This window comes from Sus scrofa, chromosome 1 (assembly GCF_000003025.6).
Source record: "Sus scrofa isolate TJ Tabasco breed Duroc chromosome 1, Sscrofa11.1, whole genome shotgun sequence".
NCBI classification, from domain to species: Eukaryota; Metazoa; Chordata; class Mammalia; order Artiodactyla; family Suidae; genus Sus; species Sus scrofa.
Window position 1 is genome coordinate 77,060,118 of NC_010443.5, and position 26,541 is coordinate 77,086,658.

At 41.1% G+C, this 26,541-nt stretch overlaps 1 protein-coding gene across 2 annotated transcripts in view; it reads left to right on the forward strand.

The window, feature by feature from the left end:
- Positions 1-26,541, forward strand: part of SLC16A10 (solute carrier family 16 member 10) — a 141,176-nt gene that overhangs the window by 61,759 nt on the left and 52,876 nt on the right. For both annotated transcript variants that reach the window (XM_021091212.1, XM_021091215.1), the window contains one exon: positions 20,009-20,153. In XM_021091212.1, coding sequence (XP_020946871.1) covers positions 20,009-20,153 — 145 coding nt within the window. The remainder of the gene's footprint in view (positions 1-20,008; positions 20,154-26,541) is intronic.

Genomic DNA, 26,541 nt, shown 5'->3' on the forward strand with positions numbered 1-26,541 from the left:
GGTCGAATCAGAGCTGTAGTTGCTGGCCTACACCACAGCCACAGCAGTGCTAAGAGCTGAGCCTTCGACCAAAACCACAGCTCACAGCAATGCCGGATCCTTAACCCGCTGAGCGAGGCCAGGGATTGAACATGCATCCTCATGGATACTCGTTGAATCTATTACCACTGAGCCCACAATGGGAACTCCACTTTTAATAGGTCTTTTGATAAGAGTCGTGTAGTAGTTTAGGACCTGTACTGTGGGTATTTTATTGTTGAATCACACTGGATTAATCTCCTTTAGAGATCAAACCAGCAGACTTTCAGTTTGGCATCCTCTCAGGACACCTGAGAAGCCTCATCATTTGGCCTGTGACTAGCACACTGCCTTGTGGATGTGGGCCAGGCGGTTTGATAATCCACTTTGAACAGTGGTAAGATTAGAAAGTGTTCTTTACTCTTGGTATATTTTTTAATAAATACGGAGTGAGGAACTTCGTAGTAGAGGCCAGAATTGTGAATATAAGTTAGGGGTGAAATAAAAAAATCCACCAAACTCAAGACTGTAAGTACACTGCTTTGAATTTCTTTCTTTCTTTCTTTTCTTTTTTTTTTTTTTTTTTTTTTTTTTGTCTTTTTGCCTTTTCTAGGGCTGCTCCCTCGGCATATGGAGGTTCCCAGGCTAGGGGTCGAATCGGAGCTGTAGTCTCCGGCCTCCACCAGAGCCACAACAACTCGGGATCTGAGCCTCGTCTGCGACCTACACCACAGCTCACACCAACGCCGGATCCTTAACCCACTGAGCAAGGGCAGGGACTGAACCTGCAACCTCATGGTTCCTAGTCAGATTCGTTAACCACTGCGCCACGATGGGAACTCCTGCTTTGAAGTTCTTAGAGCTGTCGATTAAAGGTGAACCCTAGAGACCCAGCAGTTGATATGGGTATAATGTACTGTGATTTTGTTTTGTTTTGTTTTAACTTCAGACATTATGTTACTTTTTATATTTTAAGAGTAGTGTATATATGCAACTCCAGAAAACTCTGTGGGGTTAGAGCTATTGTACTTGATTGAGCTCAGTGCTTCCCAGGCGAGGTGAGTTGTTACCGGCGAGTGTCTCTATTGGTCCCCACTCAGCACTCCAGAGTCCCAGGGCCCTGAGCCAGTGCCTCCAGCCCTGAGCAGCCTTGTTCATCTTGCTTCGGTAGGCTGTGCAAGTGTTATTATCTTCAATGTATTGCCATGACCTGGAAAATACTGGAAAGAGAAGCTTTAGTTCATTTTACATCTAGGTGAACAGTATTGTTTTAAAGTTCTTTATTAGAAAGTCTTTTCTTTTTTTTTTTGTCTTTTTAGGGCCATACCTGCAGCATATGGAGATTCCCAGGCTGGGGGTTGAATCGGAGCTACAGCTGCTGGCCTACACCACAGCCACAGCAATGCAGGATCCAAGCTGAGTCTGCGACCTACAGCACAGCTCATGGTAACACTGGATCCTTAACCAACTGATCGAGGCCAGGGATCAAACCTGTGTCCTCATGGATGCTAGTCAGATTCTTTTCTGCTGAGCCACGATGGGAACTCCCTATAAAGTCTTGATATTATGAACAAGACAGGAAAATTTACTTATTTGGAGAAGTAATTTCCTTTCTCAGCATAAGTTCACTTCTCCTTTTACTCGTGTAACTTTTCTGAGGTGAAAAGTAGGAGACTCTTAGATTTTTCAATGTAGGAAAGGAAGGTAGAGACAAGCAAGGGAGAAGTTTAGAACGATTCATGTGATAATGGATTGGAGTTGGAGTATGAATTCATGTTTAGTTTAATATAAATATGGATAGTTACATATAGAAAATACTTATAGGAGTTCCCATTGTGGCTCAGTGGTAATGAACCTGACTAGTATCCATAAGAACATGGGTTTGATCCCTGGTCCTATTCTGTGGGTTAAGGATATGGCACTGCTGTGGCTGTGGCGTGAGCTGGCAGCTGCAGCTCTGATTTGACCGCTAGCCTGGGAACGTTCATATGTTGCAGGTGCAGCCCTTAAAAAAAAAAAAAAAAAAAAAAAAAAAGAGCATATTTATAGCTATGTGTAAGTAAATACATGGGTTAGGTTACGTACATGCATTTCCAGCTCTGTCCGCAAAGCAGGCCTGGAAGTAACACCACCTCTGTAGCAACAAGCACATCTAGTACCCAGATCTTGGTTTCTAATACCATTATCTGATAAAAGGAGCCAGGGCTCTTTAGAGGAATGACTGGTTCTAGGACTGGGGCAGAAGATATACAGGATGAGCCTGGATCACCTTATAATACTAGAAAGTCAGGAGGAAGTGCTCAAAAAAAACCAATAATAATAATTTAAAAAACCTCACAAAAATCCATAGAATACCCTCTTCCACAATAATTGGGGTATGTCAAAGGTGATGGGAACCAACTGAAAGAGCTCCCAGTGGCCAACCACATAAATAAAGTAGTATCGGATTATAAATCCAAGTATAAAATAAGTATTGGTGAGTCCATATTGAATAAGTAAATACAGGAGAGTAGACAAATCTTCCATGCAGAATGCCAACTAATTTATGCAGGTAGACACTTTGCCCAAAGAAGTAGAGTGTAATTCCCTACTCCTTACATGGGGCCTCGTGGTGGTGCCTTGTGAGAATGCAGTATGGAAAAGGGGAATAGGCGTTGCTGTGGTGGTGCAGTGGATATGATCCAGCATTGCCTCTGTGGTGGTGAGGGTTCGATCCTAAGTCCGGTGCAGCAGGTTAAGGATCTGGCATTGCCACAGCTGTGGTGTAGGTCACAGATAAGGCTGAGATTTGATCCCTGGCCTGGGAATGTCCATATGCTGTGGGTGCAGCCATTAAAAAAAGGGGTGGGGGCAGAATAGAAGGTGACCTTTGCAGTGGGGAAACCTGATAGATACTACCTCAGCCAAGTGATCGAGGTTCATGTCAAAATTGATAAATCATGTTGATGCTCTGGACTCTTGATATGATGTGATGAAGTGGCCCTTTACTTCTGTGGTCTAACTTCCAAAAAACTATTCGTGAGATAAACCTCAGACAAATCCCAACTGAGGAATGTTTTACAAAATACCTGATCAGTACCCCTCAATACTGTCCAGGTCATCAAAGACAAGGAAAATCTGACAAACTGTCAGGGTCAGGAGGAGCCTAAGGAGCCATGATGACTTAGATATAAGGTGGTATCCTTGGAGTTCCTGTCGTGGCTCAGTGGTTAACGAATCCGTCTAGGAACCATGAAGTTGCGGGTTCCATCCCTGGCCTTGCTCAGTGGGTTAAGGATCCGGGGTTGCCATGAGCTGTGGTGTAGGTTGCAGACTCGGCTCAAATCCCGCATTGCTGTGGCTGTGGTGTAGGCTGGCAGCTGTAGCTCCGATTGGATCCCTAGCCTGAGAACCTCCATATGCCGCAGGAGCAGCCCTTAGAAAAGGCACACACACACAAAAAAGAGACAAAAAACAAAACAAAAACTGGTATCCTTGATGGGATCCTGGGACAGAAAAAGGACATGAGGTTAGGAGTTGCCATCGAGGCGCAGTAGAAACAAATCTGACTAGGAACCATGAGGTTGCAGGTTCCATCCCTAGCTTTGTTCAAAGTGAGTTAAGGATCAGGTGTTGCCATGACCTGTGGTGTAGGTCCCAGACACTGCTCGGATCCTGAATTGCTGTGGCTGTTATGTAGGCCAGCAGCTGTAGCTTTGAATAGACCCCTAGCTTGGGAACCTCCATGTGCCGCGGGTGCAGCCCTTAAAAAAAAAAGAAAAAAAAGAAGAAGAAGAAGAAGAAGAAGAAGAAGGACATGAGGTTAAAACTGAGTAAATCTGAATCAAGTGCGGACTTTAGTATAGGTTGAGTAATGTACCAATACTGCTTCATTACTTGTGACAAATGTACTATGCTAATGTAAGCTGTTAATAATAAGGAAACGATGTGGAATATGTGGGCATTCAGTACTGTCCTCACAATTTTTCTGTAAATCTAACTATTCCAAAATAAAAGTAATTTTTAGAAAAGCAGGAAAGTCTCAAAAAAATTTTTTTTGTTTGTTTGGGATTTTTTTGTTTATTTGTTTTGTTTTTTTGGTCTTTTAGGGCCGCCCCTGACAGCACATGGAAGTCCCAGGCTAGGGGTCGAATCCGAGCTGCAACTGCTAGCCTACATCAGTCACAGCGATGCAGGATCCTTAACCCCCTGAGCAATGCTAGGGATCAAACCCCCATCCTTATGGATACTAGTCAGGTTCATTACTTTCTAAGCCACAATGGGAACTCCGGGAAAGTCTCAAGTTTTGATCTTACGGGTGTTTTTATCTGAGAATGGGGTTTCCGAGAATTGTAGAAACAAGTTGGTCAGGCAGTCAGTATCAGTGAAACCATAGAGTATAACCTCAAACTCCCTATAGTTTTTTTTAAGGCACTCTATGCCTTATATCGTTGACCTGTGGTCCTAACTGCCAGCATTTGTGAATTGTTAGCCCCAGAGCTGCCTTTCTCATCTGTAAGCATCATGAAGTGTTATCAGTATATAGACACAGGGAGGGGGAATAATAGAGTTTTCTGTTGTATTTTTCTTTGATGTTTGAAAAGAGCTATTAATAATTATCATGTGAAGAGAAGCTTTAATTCCAGAATGGTGGAACCTATAAGATTTGAAGATTTCAGTTTTGCTGAAATACTGTCTCTCTCTGTTTTGTTTTGTTTTGTTTTTGGCTTTTTAGGGCTGCACTTGTGGCATATGGAAGTTCCCAGGCTAGGGGTCATATTGGAGCTGCAGCTGCCAGCCTACACCACAGACACAGCAACGCCAGATCTGAGCTGCATCTGTAACGTACGTAGCAGCTCACAGCAACACTTAACCCACTTAACCCACTGAGCAAGGCCAGGGATTGAACCTGCAACCTCGTGGTTCCTAGTGGGATTCGTTTCTGCTGTGCCACGACGGGAACTTCAGTCATAGTGTTTTATTTGTTCTAATGTTGATGGTCATTTAGGTTCTTTCCATTTTTTTACTCTTAAAAAAATGCTTTGGTGAACATTCTTAATCATGCCTCTTTGTGCCCATGTATGAAGTTTCCCTGGCGTGCATGTTGCTGGAATTCGGGTATGCACATCTTTGGCTTTTTTAGATATTGCCAAATAGCTGTTCACAATGGCTGTTTCACTTTACATTGGTATACATGAGTTCCTATTTTCCAACAGTCTCACTAAAACTTGGTCAAGCGTCTTAATTTTTGTCAAATTAAAGGGTGATTTATTATTCTTCTAATTTGCATTTTTCTGATTGCTAATGAGCGTTTTTGTAAATGTTACTTGGCCGTTGATTTTTCTCTTTTGTATATTTCCTTCCAACTCTTTTGCCCCTCCCCCCCCTTTTTCCTTTTTAGGGCCACACCCACGGCATATGGGAGTTCCCAGGATAGGGGTCAAATCTGAGCTACCGCTGCCGGCCTATACCACAGCCACAGCAACTTGGGAACCGAGTTGCATCTGCGACCTATGCCACAGTTCACAGCAATGCCAGATCCCTGACCAACTGAGAGAGACCAGGGATCGAACTTGCATCCTCCTGGATACTTGTCAGATTCATTTCTGCTGCACCACAATGGAAACTCCCTTGCCCATTTTTTTCTGGGCTATCAGTTTCTTATTGATTCATTGGCTCTCTTTATAAATGCAAGATGATTATAATTTACTGTTGATGTGTACTGCAATTATCTCCCATTCTGTGACTCAACTCTTTTTGCTTTGTTTCTTGTGTCTTTGTTGCATAGGATTTGGAAATATTAGTGAGGTCAGATTTTATCCATATTTTCCTTCATGATTTGTGCTTACGTCTGGAAGTACTTAACCTTTTTTTTGGCTGCACCCATAGCATGCAGAAATTCCTGGGCCAAGGACTGAACCCATGCCACAACACTGACAAAACCAGATCCTTAACCTGCTGTGCCATAAGAGAAATCCCTTGAAGTATTCTCTATCATGAGGTCACAGTGTGCTCTTTTATTTTAAAATCCTTAATTTTTTTTCATATTTAGCTTTGTAATCTGGAATAAAATTTTTTTCCATTATCGAATTTTTAAATTTCAATGACTATTTTTTCATATCCAGGATTTCTTTTTCTTTTTATTTATTTATTTATATATTTTTTGTCTTTTTGCCATTTCTTGGGCCGCTCCCTAGGCATCTGGAGGTTCCCAGACTAGGAGTCAAATCGGAGCTGTAGCCACCGGCCTATGCCACAGCCACAGCCACAGCAACTCGGGGATCCGAGCTGCGTCTGCAACCTACCCCACAGCTCATGGCAACGCCAGATCCTTAACCCACTGAGCAAGGCCAGGGATTTCTTTTTAATGCTTTTTTTGTGTCATGATTTATTAGTTTCTTAAGTGGAAATTACTCCTTTGTTTTTTTCCTTGAAAGTTCTAACAGTCATTTTGGAGCTGTGGTCAGACTGGTCTCCAGGATTCATTTCATCTGGAGTGACTGTATTTGCTAACTGGTGATTTTGCTGGCTGTCTTTCTTAGCATTGGGTTGGTTTCAGTTTTTTAGAATTTGGGTTTGCAGAATCATTCTGAGTGGGAGGTATATTGTTTTGTTTTGAATCTAAACTTTTTTAATCCTCTCTACCTAACGGTTTATACTTCCTTCCACCTGGGTCCCTGAATTCTTAGGTTAGAATTGGGCCTTTTAAGTTTCTTGTTCTACAGTAACTCTGAAAATCTTACAGACTCAGCCTGGGAGCCAGTGGGGACCTTGTTTCCAGGCCTGGTCATGAGGCTGATTCTGTAGCCTCCTCCCGCCCTAAAGGCTTGTAGGGTACCACATCTTTAATGTGTATAGGAATCACTAAGTTCTCATCTCTCACCTCCTGTCACAGGGTGTCGGGTGAGAGGTGGGAGTGGGGGTGGGGATTCCCTCTCTGGCCTCAGTCAGTGAGCTTGGCTCTCCTTTTCTGGACCCTGGAAGGCAGGCTCAACCCACTAGCCCATCCCTTTCGGCAGCTAGTCTGTGGCTCATGGCTAGATCTTTTAAAAAAATGTGACCTTTTCGGAGTTCCCGTCATGGCTCAGTGGTTAACGAATCCGACTAGGAACCATGAGGTTGCGGGTTCGATCCCTGCCCTTGCTCAGTGGGTTAAGGATCCGGCGTTGCGCTGTGGTCTAGGTTGCAGATGCGGCTCAGATCCCGAGTTGCTGGGGCCCTGGCGTAGGCCAGCAGCAGGCCAGCAGCTACAGCTCCGATTGGACCCCTAACCTGGGAACCTCCATATGCTGCAGGAAAAGGCAAGAAGACAAAAAAAAGAAAAAAAGTGTCCTGTTCTTTTTAAAAAAAATCCAATTGTAGGGGAGGGTTTTTTTTGTTTTTTGTTTTTGTTTTTGTTTTTTGTTGGTTTTTTTTGTTTGTTTTTGCTTTTTAGGGCCACGCTAGTGGCATATTGATGTTCCCAGGCTAGGGGTCGAATTGGAGCTACAGCTGCCGGCCTACACCACAGTCACAGCAAAGTGGGATTCTGAGCTGCGTCTTCCACTTAACATCACAGCTCGCAGCAACACTGAGCAAGGCCAGGGATCAAACCTGTGTCCTCACAGATACCAGTGGGATTTGTTTCCAGTGAGCCACAACAGGAACTCCCCTAAGTGTATTGTTAATTTTTGTTTGGAACAGAGGGTGAATTCACTGTGTCATCTTGATTGAGGTTTATAGATTTTATTTTAATTTAGTGAAAGCGGTGATCTTTTCCATGGAGGGGTAGCTTTTCATCAACATCAAGCATGGTACCTGGCTATGGGTGCCTGGTGGACTTTTTTTTAAGGTGTACAGTGTGTTTATTTTATATGCATACATAGTATAAAATGATTACCACAAATAGGTTAGTTAAAATATCTGTCATCTCATGTAGTTACAGTTTTATTTTTGTGGTGAGCATTCTAGGATCTTAGCAACTTTCAAGTACATAATATAGTCCTGGTAACTATAGACACCACGCTCTACTTGTACATTTATAATTTTATTCATTTGAGTCCTGTCTTTTTTTTTTTTTTTATGGTTAGCTAGCTGAAGATTTGTCATTTTATCATTCCAAAGAACCAACTCTTAGTTTTGTATATCTTTTCTTATTCTCTTTCACTTATTTCTATTTATTTTTCTATTGAAGTATTGATTTACAATATTGTATTCATTTCTGATGTACAGCAAAGCGATTCATATATACACACATATACACTTTTTCATATTCTTTTCTATTATGGTTATTATGGGATATTGAATATAATTCCCTGAGCTATACAGTAGGACCTTGTTGTTTATCCATTTTATATGTAATATTTTGCATCTGCTAACCCTAAACTCCCACTCCATCCCTCCCCTCTGCAAGTACGCCAAGTCTGTTCTCTATGTCCGTGAGTCTGTTTGTGTTTTGTAAATAAGTTCATTTGTATCACATTTTAGATTCCACATGTAAGTGATATCATATGATATTTGTCTTTGCCTGACTTACTTCATTTAGTATGATAATCTCTGGTTCCATCCATGTTGCTGCAAATGGCATCATTTCATTATTTTAATGGCTGAGTAATACTCCATTGTGTATGTGTATATATATATATATATATATATATACACCACATCTTCTTTATCCATTCATCTGTTGATGGGCATTTAGGTGGCTTCCATGTCTTGGCTGTTGTGAATACTGCTGCTGTGAACATTGGGATGCAGGTATCTTTTCAAATTAGAGTTTTCATATTTTCCAGATATATGTCCAGGAGTGGAATTGCAGGATCATATGGCAACTCTATTCTTTATATAATCTGGTTATGGGTTTTTTTTAAATAAGTTATATAATTTGGCATCTTTCCATTTGTGGCTTGATTTTTCATTGTCTTAACAGTGTTTTCTTAGTTTTGATAAAGTTAATCAGTTTTTTCTTATGGATTATGGGTTTTGTTTTGTTTTGTTTTTTGTCTTTTCTAGGGCCACACCTGAGGCATTTGGAGGTTCCAGGCTGGGTCTAATTGGAGCTATAGCCACCGGTCTACACCAGAGCCACAGCAACACAGGATCCGAGCCGCATCTGTGACCGTACACCACAGCTCACCGCAATGCAGGATCCTTAACCTACTGAGTGAGGCCAGGGATCAAACCTCAACCTCATGGTTGCTAGTTGGATTCATTAACCACTGAGTCATGACTGGAACTCCTGGATTATGTTTTTGATGTATCTAAGAAATCTTTGCCTGGAGTTCCTATCATGGCTCAGCAGAAACGAATCTGACTGGTATCCGTGAGGACACAGGTTCAATCCCTGATGTTGCTCCTTGGGTTAAGGATCCAGCATTGCTGTGACCTCTGGTGTAAGTCGAAGACATGGCTTAGATCTAGCATTGCTGTGGCTGTGATGTAGGCCAGCGGCTACAGCTCTGATTCGATCCCTAGCCTGGGAACGTCCATATGCCATGGGTGTGGGCCTAAAAAGATAAAAATAAACAAATAAAAAATAAAAATAAAAAAAATAAATCTTTGCCTAACCCAAGGTCACAAAGATTTTCTTTGTGTTTTCTAAAAGTTTTATACTTTTCAATTTCACATTTCAGTTTTATGATCCATTTTGAGGTAATTTAAAAATATGGTATAAGGTGGGGATCAAATTTCATTCCTTGCATATTTCTCTCCTCTTTTTTTTTTAAAGTAATTTTTAGTAATTTTAATTTCTCTCTTGGCTTTCAAGCTATATCTCTCAATTTTTTTTTTTAATGCTTTCTGTAGGGATTACAACATGCATCTTTAAGCTGTCTCCATGTACTTTACACTGATATGGAATTGCTTCTGATAAAATATAGGAATATTGTGACAGTGTGTTTTTATTTACCTCCATCTAAATGTTAGATCATTATTATATATACAATAAATCTATATACAGTGTTATAGTTTTTGCTATTTAAAAATGGTCATATGTCTTGTGAAGAAATTATGAGATGAGTTCCCACTGTGGCAAAGTAGGTAAAGAATCCAGCAGCTCAGGTTGCTGTGGAGGCATGTGTTTGATTCTTAACTCAGCACAGTGGTTTAAGGATCCAGCGTTGCAACAGCTGTGATGTAGGTCACAGCTGTGGCTCTGATTCACTCCCTGGCCTGGAAACTTCCATATGCTGTGGGTGTGGCCATTAAAAAAAAAAAGAGAGAGAGGAGTTCCCATCGTGGCACAGTGGTTAAGGAATCCGACTAGGAACCATGAGGTTGCACGTTCAATCCCTGGCCTTGCTCAGTGGGTTAGAGATCTGGCGTTGCCATGAGCTGTGGTGTAGGTCACAGACGCGGCTTGGATTCTGCATTGCTGTGGCTCTGGTGTAGGCTGGTGGCTACAGCTCCGATTAGACCCCCTAGCCTGGGAACCTCCACATGCCACAGGAGCGGCCCTAGGAAAGGCAAAAAGACAGAAAAAAAAAAAAAAAAAGAGAGAAATTATGAGAAAACAATGTGTGTGTGTGTGTGTGTGTGTGTGTGTGTGTGTGTGTGTGTGTTTGTATGTGTCAGTCCTTCCTTGGACCCAAGTGGCTAGCTGGTGTCATTTCCCTTCAGTCTATAGAGCTTTCTTTAAGATTTCTTGTAGTGGAAATTTTCAGGTGACAAAAGTCTCTCAGTTTTTATTATCTGAAAAAATCTTTATTTTGCCTTTATTTTTTGAAGGCAGTTTAGCTAGTTATAGAATTCATGGTTATAGTTTATTTTCTTCTCAGCTCTTTAGTATGACAGCTCCAGTTCCAATGTCTGTCCTCCATTATTTCTTATGAGAAGCTAGATGATAATGATATTGTTCTGCGTGGATACGTCATCTTTCTCAGGATGCTTTCAAAATTTTCTCTTTATCTTTGGTATTTGGAAGTTTAATCATAATGTGCTTAGGAATGGTATGCTTAGAATTTATACTGCTGGTGTTTCTTTGAGCCTCTTAGATTTATAAGTTAATGCTTTTCACCAAATTTGTGATTTTTGGTGGAAGGAGGCATAATTTCTTCATATATCTTTCTGCTCCTTTTTCTTTCTCCCTTTTCTAGGACTTCAATTATATTTGTGTTGGGCCTCTTTATTTTTGTCCTACAGATCTCTAAGACTGTTCATTTGTGTTTAGTGTTATTTCTCTCTCTTTTCTTAGATTGGGTACTTTCTGTCTTCACATTCTTGGATTCTTGCTTTATTTACAAGTTGCTAGCAAGCCTACCGAATGCACTTTTTCAGTTGTACTTTTCACTCCTAGACGTTACATTTTCTTCTAGTTTACACTTCACTGTTGAGATTCTCTATCTGTTCACTCAATAAGACCATATTTTAATTCTTCGAAAACATTATCCTTTAGTACTTCTAACATTTATAGTAGACATTTTGTAGCCTTTGTCTTCCAAAATCAACATCTGAGCCCATTCAGAGTCAATAAATATTGATCTCCTGTTTCTCTTTTTATCCAGCTGCTGCTTTTCTTTAGGCTGGCCCCTTACTAGTCTTCCTAGCACCTACATATTTTGTTGATTCTCAAGAAAACCTACAAACTTGTAATTCTTGTTTCAGTTTCAGCTCCTCAAGCATAAACTCTCCTCCAGTTTCTGTGCGTTTTTTGTTTTGTTTTGTTTTCCAGTGTGTTTAAAAAAGCCCCCCACCCCCCAGTTATATAATTATTATTTGTAGTAGTGTTTTCTTGACCATTCTGATGCCACTAACAAAAGTTAATAGCAGATAAATTTAAAACCACCCCCAATGAAATATAACTACCAAGGTAACCTTTAGGTGGCAGTAAAATGGTCAGGTTCAATCTATTCATTCCTGAATTTTTGTGTAGTTGCCAGGCAACTCCATGCTCCAAAAGTCATTGAGACTTTGTTAAATAATATTTTGCATTTTAATCTCAGTTTTGATATATTGTTTCATTTTATTTGAGGGTGTTAGATGAATGTTCAGATGTTATAGAGCAAAGCTGTCTTGAAAGAGGCCAAGATCAAGTGGAAGTGGGAGTTGGAGCTATTAAAACAGGGCACAAGAGTATTTATAAATGTTTAATTATAGAACTCTTCCCTTTGAGTGTTTTCAACTGTAAACATTTTGTCCTTTCAGTCATTTAATTTACATCTGCATTATTATAATACCTTTGTTTTACTTAATATGCAAGAAAATCTTTAAGAATATTAAACTTGGAGTTCCCATTGTGGCACAGCAGAAATGAATCCAACTGGGAACTATGAGGTTGGGGTTCTATCCCTGGCCTCGCTCAGCTGGTTAAGAATCCAGTGTTGCCATTAACTGTGGTGTAGGTCACAGATGCAGCTCAGATCCGGCATTGCTGTGGTGTGGTATAGGCTGGCAGCTGTAGCTCGGATTCAATCCCTAGCCTGGGAACCTCCATATGTCACTGGTGTGGCCCAAAAAAGCAAAAAAAAAAAAAAAAAAAGATTTCCTCCGAATGATTTGCATTCTCCTTTGGTCATATTCTGGGCACTGAGGATTTGTTCTCAGTATGGAAACAAAGGGAGTCTGGATGGAGAAATTGGAAAGCTTCTTATTACTTACTGATTTATTTATTCATTTATTATTATTATTTTTAATGGCTGCACCTGTGGCATATGGAAGTTTCTGGGCTAGGGGTTAAATCTGAGCTGCAGCTGTAGGCCTCCGTTACAGCCACAGCAACGCCAGATCTGAACCACATCTTTGACCTACACTGCAGCTTGTGGCAATACTGGACCCTTAACCTGTTGAGCAAGACCAGGGATTGAACCCACATCCTTACAGAGACTATGTCGGGTTCTTAACTTGCTGAGCCACAAATGAAACTCCCCTGTTGTTTTTTAAAATTGGTGAATTTTATTTTATTTTATTTTATTTATACTTTGGCAGTGTCTATGGTATGTGGAAGTTTCTAAGGCCAGGGATTGAACTTACACTACATCAGTGACCTGAGCTGCAATAGTGACAATGCTAGATCCTTAACCCCCTGAGCCACCTGGAAACTCCAGCTTCTTATTTTTTACTAAAGATTTCCCAACCTAGGGAGCTCTGTTGCCGCTCAGTGGTAATGAACCTGACTACTACCCATGAGAATGCAGGTTTGATCCTTGGCACTGCTCAATGGGTTAGGGGTCTGACCTTGCTGTGAGCTATGGTACAGGTCACAGATGCAGCTCAGATCCAGCATTGCTGTGGCTGTGGTGTAGGCCAGCAGCTGCAGCTCTGATTTCACCCCTAGCCTGGGAACTTCCATATGCTGCAGGTGCAACCCTAAAAATAAATAAGTAAGTAAATAGTAACTCTTCCACTGAAAAAGATTTGCTCCCCCCCCCCCATAGGAAATCCTGTGTGGGTGATTGATTGAATTACATAGAGAGGTTAGGGCTAGTTTGCATTTTTTTTTTAACTCAATGAATTTATCACACCTGTAGTTGTACAATGATCATCCCAATCCAATTTCACAGGATTTCCATCCCACAACCCAAGCACATCCCCCCACCCCCCAAACTGTCTCCTCCGGAGACCATAAGTTTTTCAAAATCTCTGAGTCAGCATCTGTTCTGCAAAAAGTACGGTCTGTCCTTTTTTCAGATTCCACATGGCAGTGAAAGCATTTGATGTTTATGTCTCATTGTATGGCTGACTTCACTTAGCATGATAATTTCTAGGTCCATCCATGTTGCTAAAAATGCTGGTATTTCATTCCTTTTAATGGCTGAGTAATATTCCATGGTGTATATGTACCACATCTTCTTGATCCACTCCTCTGTTGATGGACATTTAGGTTGTTTCCATGTCTTGGCTATTGAAAATAGTGCTGCAGTGAACATCGGAGTGCATGTGTCTTGGTGAGTCATGGTTTTCTCTGGATAGATGCCCAGGAGTGGGATTGCTGGATCAAATGGTAGTTCTATGTTTAGTTTTCTGAGGAATCTATCTATATACTGCTTTCCACAGTGGTTGCACCAATGTACAATCCCACCAACAGTATAATAGGGTTCTTTTTCTCCACACCCTCTCAAGCACTTATTGTTTGTAGACTTTTTGATGATGGCCATTCTCGCTGGTGTAAGGGGGTATCTCAGAGTGGTTTTGATTTGCATTTCTCTAATGATGAGTGATGTTGAACATCTTTTCATGTGTTTTTTGGCCATCTGTATGTCTTCTTTGGAGAACTGTCTGTTTAGTTCTTCTGCCCATTTTTTGATGGGGTTGTTTGTTTGTTTTGGTATTGAGCTGTTTGTTTTGGTATTGAGCTGTTTATAAATTTTGGAGATGAATCCCTTGTCAGTCACTTCATTTGCAAAGATTTTCTCCCATTCTGTGGGTTGTCTTTTAATTTTGTTTAGAGTTTCCTTTGCTGTGCAGAAACTTTTAAGTTTGATTAGGTCCAATTTGTTTATTTTTGTTTTTATTGTCAGTACTCTAAGAGGTGGATCTGAGAAGATATTGCTGTCGTTTATGTCAGAGAGTGTTTGGCCTGTGTTTTTCTCTAAGAGTTTTATAGTGTCTGGCCTTATATCTAGGTCTTTAATCATTTTGAATTATTTTAATCATTTTAATTATTTTTGTGTATGGTGTTAAGGAATGTTCTAATTTCATTCTTTTCCATGTGGCTGTCCAGTTTTCCCAGCACCACTTATTGAACAGGCTGTCTGTTCTCCATTGTATATCCTTGCCTCCTTTGTCATAGATTAGTTGGCTGTAGGTGCATGGGTTTAATTCTGGGCTTTCTATCCTGTTCCACTGATCTATATTTCTGTCTTTGTGCCAGTACCATATGGCTTTGATGATTGTTGCTTTGTAGTGTAGTCTGAAGTCAGGGGGCCTGATTCCTCCAGCTCCATTTTCCTTTTTCAGGATGTCTTTGGCTATTCTGGGTCTTTTATGCTTCCAAACAAACTTTAAAATATTTTGTTCACGTTCTGTGAAAAATGTCCTTGGTACTTTGATAGGGATTGCATTGAATCTGTAGATTGCCTTAGGTAGTATGGTCATTTTGACAATATAACTCTTCCAATCCAAGAGCATGGTATGTCTTTCCATCTATTTGTGTCCTCTTTGATTTCTTTCATCAGCGTCTTGTTTTCAGAGTACAAGTCTTTTGTCTCTTTAGGTAGGTTTACTCCTAGGTATTTTATTCTTTTGGATGTGACGGTGAATGGGATTGCTTCCCCAGTTTCTCTTTCTGATCTTTCAGTGTATAGAAAGGCCATCAATTTCTGTGTATTAATTTTGTATCCTGCGACTTTGCCAAATTCATGGGTGAGCTCTTAACACTTTTCTGGTAGAGTCTCTAGGATTCTCTAGGTATAGCATCATGTCATCTGCAAATAGTGATAGTTTTACTTCTTCCTTTGATTGATGGAATTACATAGAGAGATTAGGGCTAGTTTGCATTTTTTTAAACGTTGCATACAGTGACTATGGCTTTGTTTCTCAGTTTCTGTTATTAATAATAATCATGTCAAACATGGAAGGGGTGAAAGGGAACAACAGTCTATTTTATTTTTATGGTATATATCATAACCTATAGTGCCTTGGATACTTTGTCATGCCATGTTAAAATGTTATAAAAAACTATGGACTTGCCATTGTGGCTCAGCAGTAACGAACTTGAGTAGTTTCTATGAGGATGCAGGTTTGATCCCTGGTCTCGACCAGTGGGTTAAGGATCCGGTGTTACTGTGAACTGTGGTGTAGGTCACAGATGCAGCTTTGATCCCTCGTTGCTGTGGCTGTGATGTAGGCCAGTGGCTGCAGCTCCAATTGGATCCCTGGCCTAGAAACTTCCATATGCCGTAGGCGTGGCCATAAAAAAAAAAGTGCTATATTTCACGTTTAAGAACCAGTTAGAGGCTCTAAAACCCCTAAGAAGGATACTCATGGGTCGAGGAGAAACATTGTGTGAGGATTCCTTTGTAAAATGGTACGGCGGCTTCATGGGAAAAGTGGGGGTCCACACTCTCTCAATATCTAGTAAGAGGAGCTTTAGAGGGATTACTTAGAGATTTTAAAGAATTCCCTTCGTGAGGGGGACAGAGGGCTGAGGTCTGAATCCCCTGAGAAACCTTAACAAGGAGAGAAGTGTAGGTGGCCCATGGATCCCACAGCAGGAGGTGGGCTGTGCTGGAATTGGCCTACACTCCAGCGTTTGTGAGGGCAAAGGAAATCTGAATTATTTCCTGCAGAGCAGAGGCAGGCCCAGCACTGGAGAAGGGCAGCCTGGAGCCGTTTGGATTCCTGCCCAAATAAACCTCCTGGAAGGGCAATGAGGCTACAACAGTGAGTCCTTTAAGTGACAGCCAGCCAGCTGGGAGGAGAATGAACTGTTTATGTCACTGGAGCTACAGCCAGAAGGACCTCTGATGTGAAACATCGAAGACACAGAAATGCCTCTGAGAACAAGGGTCTGCTTCAGACAGGCCTGTTGGCAGAACCTCTTAAATTAAATCTCCTCACCTTCCTCCTCCCAGGACCTCTCTGTCTCATGCTCACTTTGGAGAAAATGACAGCTGAGGATGGTAGGAAAGGTTGTGGAAAAGAGACGCAGCTGATCTTCCTCTCTTCCCAGTTGGGGTTGCGGAAGAAGATTCGTCTGTAACCTAAGAGTGACTGTAGGCCTTTCTGTTATTTAGCACTGACCAGACCAGAAGAGTTGTGTGGGCCTGCTGAAGCGGTCCAGAGGCAAGGGAACATTTTCTCCCCATACAGTTTGAGAAGATAATTGAGACAGAAATACAGTTGTATTTGGAGTTCCTGTCATGGCTCCGTGGAAACGAATCCGACTGGTATTCATGAGGATGCAGGTTCCATCCCGGGCCTCGCTCAGTGGGTTAAGGATCTGGCATTGCTGTGAGCTGTGGTGTAGGTGGCGGACATGGCTCGGATCTGGCGTTGCCATGGTTGTGGTATAGGCCAGCAGCTGTAGCTCCAGTTTGACCCCAGCCTGGGAACCTCCAGATGCCACGCACGCAGCCCTAAAAAGGACAAAGAAAAAAAAGTAAAGTTGTATTTGATTATATCATATCCTGCAGTTAGTGCTTGTTCAGTGGATGTAAAATTCTCCTCTAAACATTTTCACATTTGGTATTGCAGTGGACCAACGCCTACTGTAAAGCAGAAAGATTTGTTCTGATTCTTTAAAGTGCCTTGATTTATGTGAGTGTTACATGCAATATAAATATATACTCTTGAATTTCTTAATGTGGTCTCCTATTTAGAATTGGCATTTCACTCAATTGTAAAAGTGCCTTTATCCAAAAAATAAAGGTTAGGATGCTCTTCAAATCTGCCTAGATTGTTAACATTGTTCGTAAACATGATAGATGACTCAGGTTTTTTGAATAAGATTAAATTGTTATAAATCAGTGGCATTTTTATATAACTTAGACTAAAGAATTCTTACTTCTCCCTGAGCAGACCCATTGTTTTGTACAGTCTTTTGATTGTGTTTTGTTTTAAGATCACAGTCTCCTATTGGAAAGGGAAGAAAAGAAAGATAATTATGGCTGATTAAAATATACAGTTTAAAATGTAAGAAGGGAAAGAATTAAGTGGAATTGTTAGGGAAAGAATTAAGTGAAATTGTTAGTCTGGTAAATTTCCATTTGGATCTCATTATTAAGAAATGGTTGGAGTTCCCCTTATGGCTCAGTGGAAATTAACCTCCATATGCTGCGGATGTGGCCCTAAAAAGACCAAAAAAAAAAAAAAAAAAAAAAAATGGTAGGAGTTCACGCTGTAGTACGGCAGGTTAAAGATCCACTGTTTTCTCTGTGGTGGCGTGTTCTAGCCCCAGCCTGGTGTAGTAGGTTGAAAGGATCTGGCGTTGCCACAGCTGTGGTATAGGTTGCAGCTCTGACTCGGGTTTGATCCCTGGCCTGGGAACTTCCATATGGCCTGGGTACAGCCAGGAGATAGAGTAATGGACTAGTAGCCTGTCAAAGATGGATGGGGTGCTCGAGATCACCTGTTTCTTTTTATAAGACAACTTGTTGTTAAAACTGTGAAAGAGGAGTTCCCATTGTGGCACAGCGGAAATGAATCCAACTAGGAACCATGAAGTTGCGTGTTTGATCCCTGGCCTCACTCAGTGGGTTAAGGATCCAGCATTGCTGTGAACTGTGGTGTAGATCACAGACGTGGCTCGGATCCCCAGTTGCTGTGGCTGTAGCTCCAATTAGACACCTAGCTGGGAACCTCTACATGCCGTGGGCAAGGCCCTAAAAAGCAAAAAAACCCAAAAAACAAAAAACCCCAAAAAACTGTGAAAGAGTTTCCGTAACCTTCTATACTGATGTTTAGATATATCTTTTCTAATCCTTAGTGATCCTGGAAAGGTATGTATTTGATCCTCTTTCAAGAAGAGAAAACAGTGGAAGTGACTTGACGAAGGATGTATCCTACTTGCTGAAGGATCTATTGTAGTTACAAAGCTGGGGGAGTTGGACCCTGATCTCTTTGTGTTATAGCTCATGTTCACTTGGGCCCCAGTAGTTTATTGTACGTTTTAAGAATTTACAGACTTGATATCCTGTAAGATCAGTCCGTTCTTTGGCATAAATTTGTGATCATTTGTACTCGGTATGTTTTTCTTTTTTGCTTTCCTCTTGTTTGTTTCGATCTACAGAATTAGAATAGGAAATTATGACTTACAATTCTTAAATCTTTGTTATTGTAAAAGATAAAATGCATGTATACTTTTTTGGTTTTTTGGGTTTTTTTTTTTTTTAGTCTTTTTAGGGCTGCATCCACAGCATGTGGAGGTTCCCAGGCTAGGGGTCTAATTGGAGCTGTAATCGCCAGCCTACACCACAACCACAGCAGCTCCAAATCTGAGTGGTGCACAGCTCACAGCAATGCTGGACCCTTAACCCAGTGAACGAGGCCAGGAATTGAACCTGCGTCCTCATGGATGCCAGTCAGATTCATTTAGACTGAGGGCTGAGTGGTTTTATAAAGTGAATATGCAATAACTATTTTCCAGGTCAACAAATAGACTACCTGTATATGACTTGATTCCCTTAACAAAAGCACAGACTCAAGGCAGGATGTTCAGTTCATAACTGCTGGATTCAAATGGCAATATTCCTTTTCCTTCCCCAAGAGTTCCCCATTGTCTTGACTTCAGTCATCTTCATTCCTTTGGACTTTGATCATTTCTTTGGATTAGGCATGTGTTCCTAATGAATCTTTTTTTTTTTTTTTCTCAGGGCTGCACCCACAGCATTTGGAAGTTCCCAGGCTAGGGGTTGAATCAGAGCTGCAGGCACTGGCCTACACCACAGCCACAGCAATGCAGGATCCTTGCCTTGTCTGCGACCAACACCGCAGCTCACGCTAACACTGGATCCTTAACCCACTGAGCGAGGCCAGGGATTGAACCTGCATCCTCATAGATACTAGTCGGGTTTGTTTCCGCAGAGCCATGACAGGAACTCCATGTATCATTTTTTTTTTTAAATAAATTTCTCTTCATAGATTAGAAGTTGCTTAAAACCATAGATATAAGGCTAGAGATTAATAGTGTTTAGGTCAACGGGAGAATGTTTATTTAAGAATACAAACTTTTTGTAGTTCCCGCCGTGGCTCAGTGGTTAACAAATCCGACTAGAGACCATGAGGTTGCAGGTTTAATCCCTGGCCTCGCTCAGTGGGTTAAGGATCTGGTGTTGCCATGGCTGTGGCGTAGACCGGCAGCAACAGGTCTGATTCGACCCCTAGCCTGGGAACCTCCATATGCCATGGGTGCAGCCCTAGAAAAGACAAAAAAGAAAAGAAAAAAGTACAAACTTTTCAGTAGTTTGATTAAACACAAATACTTCCTTTGCTCATTATAAATAGTATTGGCCAATCCTTTGATCCATGATTCACATCTGTTATTTAGTTTGACTTACCCCCCATTCATCAATACTTTTCTAACTATGTATTGTATCCTACAGGATAAGAACAAATAGAACTTACTTGTCATAGTGTCCCTTTTGTTCTCTGTTTACAGCTTGGGTAAATTCCCTCTCCATGGGGATGATTTTCTTTTGCTGCCCAATAGTCAGCGTCTTCACAGACATGTTTGGTTGTCGGAAAACAGCTGTCGTGGGTGCTGCTGTTGGATTTGTTGGACTCATGTCAAGTTCTTTTGTAAGGTAAGGACTTGGTTTCTCCTTGTAACTTTTCAAAAACTGTTAGATGCCTTAAAAATTTCCTTTTGGAGGAGTTCCTGCTGTGGCTCAGTGGTTAACGAACCTGACTGGGATCCACGAGGACTTAGGTTCGATCCCTGGCCTCGCTCAGTGGGTTAAGGATTTGGCGTTGCTGTGGCTGTGGTGTAGGCCAGCAGCTGCAGCTCCAATTTGACCCCTAGCCTGGGAACCTCTATAGGCTGTGGGTGTGGCCCTAAAAAGACAAAAAATACAAGTAAAATAAAGATTTCCTTTTGGAAACTTTGCTGTTTACAAGGGAAAATCCTCCTTTTTGTTGCTTAAATGTTAAGCCATAGCCCTTGTGCACTGTTGTCCACAGCAACAAATCAGAGCTTGTGAATTTGAATGCTTTTGCTTACAGAGCCTAAGAGTTAAATGTCAGTCAGGATACACACATTCCCTGATGCCAAGAAAAAATGTTTTCTCCTGTTGTTTTTTCCATTCACAGAAAAATCTTAACTCGAGTTATAACAATATGTTGCCTAAAGCAATGGTCTGAGTTTAAGATCAGCTCTGTCTGAGGCCCAAAGAGTATGAGAAGTAGTATTTTGAAGCTGTTGTTCATAGGCTTGGTATGAAATATTTCTATTAACAAGATCCAGACTTTGCTATTTGTTTCAACCCAGGTGGAGAATTCTTTCTTTTTTAATTAAAAAAAATTTTTATGGGGTTCCTGTCATGCTCAGTGGTAACAAACTCAACTAGTATCCATGAGGACTTGGGTTCGATCCCTGGCCTTGCTCATCGGGTTAAGGATCTGGCATTGCTGTAAGCTGTGGTGTAGGTCGAGATGCAGCTCAGATCCTGCATTGCTGTGGCTGTGGAGCAGGCCAGCATCTGCAGCTCTGATTAGACCCCTGGCCTGGGAACTTTCATATGATGCGAGTGCAGCCTTAATAAGACCAAAAAAAAAAAAAAAACAATTATGTCCCCACCCACACCATATCAAAGTTCCTGGGCCAGGGTCAAATCTGAGCCATAGCTGTGACCTACACTACAGCTGCCGCAATGCTGACAACTTTAACCCACTGCACCAAGCCAGGGATGGAACCCATCCATACCTCACAACCCAAGCTGCTGTATTTGGACCACTGTGGCGCACTGGGTTAAGGATCCTGGCATTGTCTCTGGCTGTGTGGGTTTGATTTCTGCCCTGGCACAGTGGGTTAAGGTTTTAGCATTGCCACAGCTGTGGCTTGAATTCAATCCCTGGTCCAGGAACTTCCATACGGCCTGAGAGTGGCAAAAAAAAAAAAAAAAAAAAAAAAAAAAGCTCATGTTGAAATTTAAAAAGATCATGATAAAACGAAGCGGTCAAATGCAGCTTAAAACTTCCTGTCAGTATACTTTCCATGTGTCCGTTAAAAGCTGTAGTGTGCTGCAGAGGAACTAACTGTAAAGGGCTGGCAGGCACTCTGCTATAGGAGGAACCTCTCCCTCCAGCTCCAGTTCTACCAGTACATCCCCTTTTATTGTCAGAATAATCCCCAGTTAGAGAAATACCAGTTTAATAAGTAGCTCTGGCTAATAGGAGGTGATTAACAACAAAACCCTTAAGATGATTTCCGATCTGTCTCTAGTAGTTTATCTCATTCCTGTCTCTGTCCCTTCCGTAGCTTTTTTTGTTCTCTCCTTGAAAGCATGATTGGGGTCATTAGAAAGAAAAAATCAAACTTAGAATTCTTACTCTGTCTATTTTTAAATATTCAAGATTTAATCAACAAAATCCTTGGTTTACTAATTTTACTCCCCCCCATCCATACACATACACAATAAGACTTTCTTTCACCTAATTTAGAAATTTTATATGGATTCTAAATAATTATTTTTATTTCTTGTTAGAAAATAAATATTCCACCTTTAAAGTGCCTAATTACAGTTGATTTACAACATTGTATCAATTTCTGTATTTTTTTTATACTTTTATTTTGTATTTATTGTTTCCTCTTTTTTTTATGGCCATACCTGTAGCATATGGACATTCCCAGGTCAGGGGTGGAATTGGAGCTGCAGCTACGGCCTGTGCCACAGCCATGGTGACACTAGATCCGAGCTTAATCTGTAACCTACACTGCAGCTTACAGCAGCACTGGATCCTTAACCCACTGAGTGAGGCCAGGGATTGAACCAACATCCTCACAGAGACAAGGTCAGGTCCTTAAGCTGCTGAACCACGATGGAAACTCCTAGGTTGTTTTTTTAAAGAAACAGGAAACAGCTTTGTTTGTAAAAGATACTGCTTAGGTAATTCTGTGAGGTCATTTACTTTTAGTTCTTCTTTATCACTAGTAGAACATGGTGTTACCACTGCCTCATCACATACCTGTTTGGGTCTGGAAGCCACCAGGTACCAGTGGCCTTAGTGCTTGCTGAACTTATTAACACCCAGGCTTTGGTGGAGGGAGAACTAAGAGAGAGAAAACCAATGTAACTTATTACCTGATTTGGCAGACAAACACATACACACAAACCCACTTACAGCAAGCAGTGTTTCTTAAACTTTTTGACCATTGAGAAATAAAAATTATGAAATGTATTTTACATTATGACCCAGTTCTCTCTCTCTCTTGCTCCCTTCCCCTGCTTCCCCTAACTAAAACAAAGTGTCTCTTTTTAATAGCCACGTCTAAGAAATATGGAAGTTCCCAGGCCAGGGATTGAGTCCAAGCCACAGCTGCAGCAATACTGGCTCCTTAACCCACTGTGTCATCTGGGGATCAAACCTGCACCTCTGCTCTGATCTGAGCTGCTGCAGTTGGGTTCTTAACCCATTGCACCACAGCAGGAACTCCTAAAACACAATGTCTTGAAGCCATCTTTACCTTTTTTCTTTTTTTAGTTTCATTGGAAAATAGTTGTTTTACAATGTGTTAGTTTCAGGTGTGCAGCAAAGTGACTCAGTTTGTACATATACTTATATTCATTGTTTTTCAGATTCTCTTACCATTCAGGTTATCACAGAATATAGTTGAATAGAGTTCTCTGTGCTATACAGTAGGTCCTTGTTTGTTATCTATTTCATGTATAGCAAGCAGTATGTACATCTTAACCTTATTACATGCAGTGTTCTCATATTTTCTATTCATTATTTCACCCAGTGATCAAGAGTTACCAAACTTTAAGGGCAACACCTAAGAGCAAGGGGACATGTGTATAAACTCCAAGTGTTGAGCAGTAGACCAACCCGCTTTTGCTCTAGTTCAAGTTCTACCTTCTCAGGAAAACCTTTTTTAGCAACCCCGAGTCACATCAGTGTTTCTTCTTTGAATCCTCTTTTGCGCACGTAATTGGTATCTTACTGATTTACGCTATACTTTTTCAGTTGTCAAACTTTAACAATTTGAACCATCTGTTACTAAGGTGAAAATTTAGAAGTGAAAATGCTTCCAACAGCAGTGAAAATGCCACTACAAAGCTTATGTACTTTACTCTGTAGGAGAGACAAAAGGCTCATCTTAGCCAGAACTCAGGATTTAAATGGTATACAAAAGAATGTCTTCAATTTACGCCTGTGGTTCTCTGGTTTTCCAACTGACAGCTTTATAATAATGTGGTATAATTGTATAGATACTGATGTTCATGGTGATACCGTGCTGTGAATACTATTTTTAGTATCCTCTTTGAAGAAGGTAGAGAAATGTATTTAGGTGTAGATTTTTCCTTTAAAAATTATTAACTAAAGGGGAGTTCCCATTGTGGCTCAGTGGAAACGAATCTGACTAGTATCCAAGAGGACGCAGGTTCGATCCCTGGCCTCACTCAGTGGGTTAAGGATGTGGCATTGCCATGAGCCGTGGTGTAGTTCACAGACAAGGCTCGGATCCCGCATTGCTATGGCTGTGATGTAGGCCCGCAGCTGTAGCTCCGATTTGACCCCTGGCCTGGGAACCCCCATATGTCGAGGATGTGGCCCTAAAAGACAAAAAAATAAAAATAAAATAAAAATTGTTAACTAAAAATAAATTAGCACCTTCAGTAAGTTGCAATTATCTAGAAAAATTACTTTTGTGGAAGAATGGATGCAGAATGAATGAAGTATTAGTAATATTTATATTTTGCTCTATATTCTTACTGTTTGGGGGTAGAGGTCTTTTTTTTACTCATCAGCTAAACTTTGTTTTTTTTAATTAATTAACTAAGTAATTCTTTATCTTTTTACAGCTGCACTCACACCATATGGAGGTTCCCAGGCTGGGGGTGCGAATCGGAGCTGTAGCTGCCAGCCTACACCACAGCCACAGCAACACAGGATCTGAGCTGCGGCCAAGATCCACACCACAGCTCACGGCAATGCTGGACCCTCAACCCACTGGTCGAGTCCAGGGACCAAACCCAAGTCCTCATGAATACTAGTCGGGTTCATTAACCACTGAGCCACGATGGGAACTCCTAAACTTTATTTTTTTAATTTTGTTTATTTATTTTTTGTTCTATTTTTCAAGATTTTTATTTTTCTATTATAGTTGATTTACAGTGTTCCGTCAATTTCTGCTGTACAGCAAAGTGACCCAATCATGCATATACACTTTCTCTTTCTCACATTATTCTCCATCATGTTCCGTCACGAGTGACTAGATAGAGTTCCTTGTGCTACACAGCAGAACCTTATTGCTTATCCAGGGATGGATGTCTTGCTTCACTAAGCAGACTAGAAATAGGGCATAACCACATTTTAAATATTTTTTTCCACTACGTACCTGGAACATAGTGGCTGTTAAATATGTTTATTGAATAAAGAGTGGAGAGTCGATAAAGGGTGATGAGAGTGAGACAAGGGTAGTCTGGGAGAATCTGGGAGTGACTCAAGAGCCATTTGAAGATGGTGCTGCCTATGGAGTAAGAGAGGAGGGAGGGCATCTCAGAGAGAGAGGGTTGTCGGCATGCTCAATTTTATCAGATTCTTGAGTTCCTTGTGATTACCTCAGCATACTGCTAGGCTAGAATTATTGTCCAAAATTTAATTATTAACCAACTTTATCTTAGTTTCTAATAAATAGCTTGCCTTTACTACTGGTAAATAGTCCTTTGAATTGAACTTTTTAAAAGAAAAAAACCTTTAGTTTTTACTCCTTGCTTTGTGTCAAAGAATGTAATGCTATGTTCCTTTACTTTCATGAGACGTGTGTCATTGCTTGATTAAAGGATAGAGTTCTTAATCCTTGATTATTCTTTCGAGACCTACATGGCCCTAAAGCTTCCCAGCCGGGATCCCCCGTGAACGCATTTCATTTAGTCTTCCTGCAATCAGAATATGATTTCTCTCGTTATCTTGCACAACACCGAGAGCAGTGCAGTACAGGGCGAAGGTTGTCCAGCCCTTAGGCCAGCAAAATGCGACACAACCGCTCCTCTGTACAAACGGTCCTAACATAACCTTGGGGTGAAAACATCAAGTGCAGCCTTTTCTTTGATTAGATTGCTTAGTAAGTGCCTGGGAAAACTCTATCAACTAATGGGTTTTCATGGTTAAATTGTAATTTTTAGAAATTTTTCTTATGGAGACTAGGTTTTTGGTTTGTTAGTTTAATCGCTGCCAGAGTTACTGGGGCCCTGCTTGACATCGTCCTTTATTTCTGGGTTGTGGAGTGCGTAGCAGTTTTTACGCAGTGCTGTGTGGGTCACCTGAAATTCCCAGAAAGAGAAGGAGAAGTCAAATCACAAATGACGTTAACAGTCATTTTTCACATACTCGAGGCATTTTTAAAATTACCCGTTCAGATTAAATGAAAACATTAGGGGTTTTTTTTTGTTTGTTTTTGTTTTTTAGGGCTGCACCTGCAGCAAATGGAAGTTCTCAGGCTAGGGGTTGAATTGGAGCTGTAGCTGCTGGCCTACACCACAGCAGCGAGGGATCCGAGCCTCACTGCCACCTACACCACACAGCTCACAGCAATGCCAGATCCTTAACCCACTGAGCAAGGCCAGGGATCGAACCCACATTCTCATGGATACTAGTCGCATTTGTTTCTGCTGTGCCACAACAGGAACTCCTAGTGTTGTAGTCTTGATTTATTAAGATTTTCACTTCTGTTTTTGGTTACTTTTTTTTTTTTTTTGTCTTTTCTAGGGCCGCACCCGAAGCATATGGAGGTTCCCACGTGAGGGGTTGAATCAGAGCTGTAGCACCAGCCTACCCACAGCCACAGCAACACCAGATCTGAGCCGCGTCTACGACCTACGCAACAGCTCAGTGCAACGCTGGATCCTTAACCCACTGAGCGAGGCCAGGAATTGAACCCGCAACGTCATGGTTCCTAGTCGGATTCGTTAACCACTGAGCCACGATGGGAACTCCTGGTTACTTTTTATTTGTAGAAAATATGTTGATTAA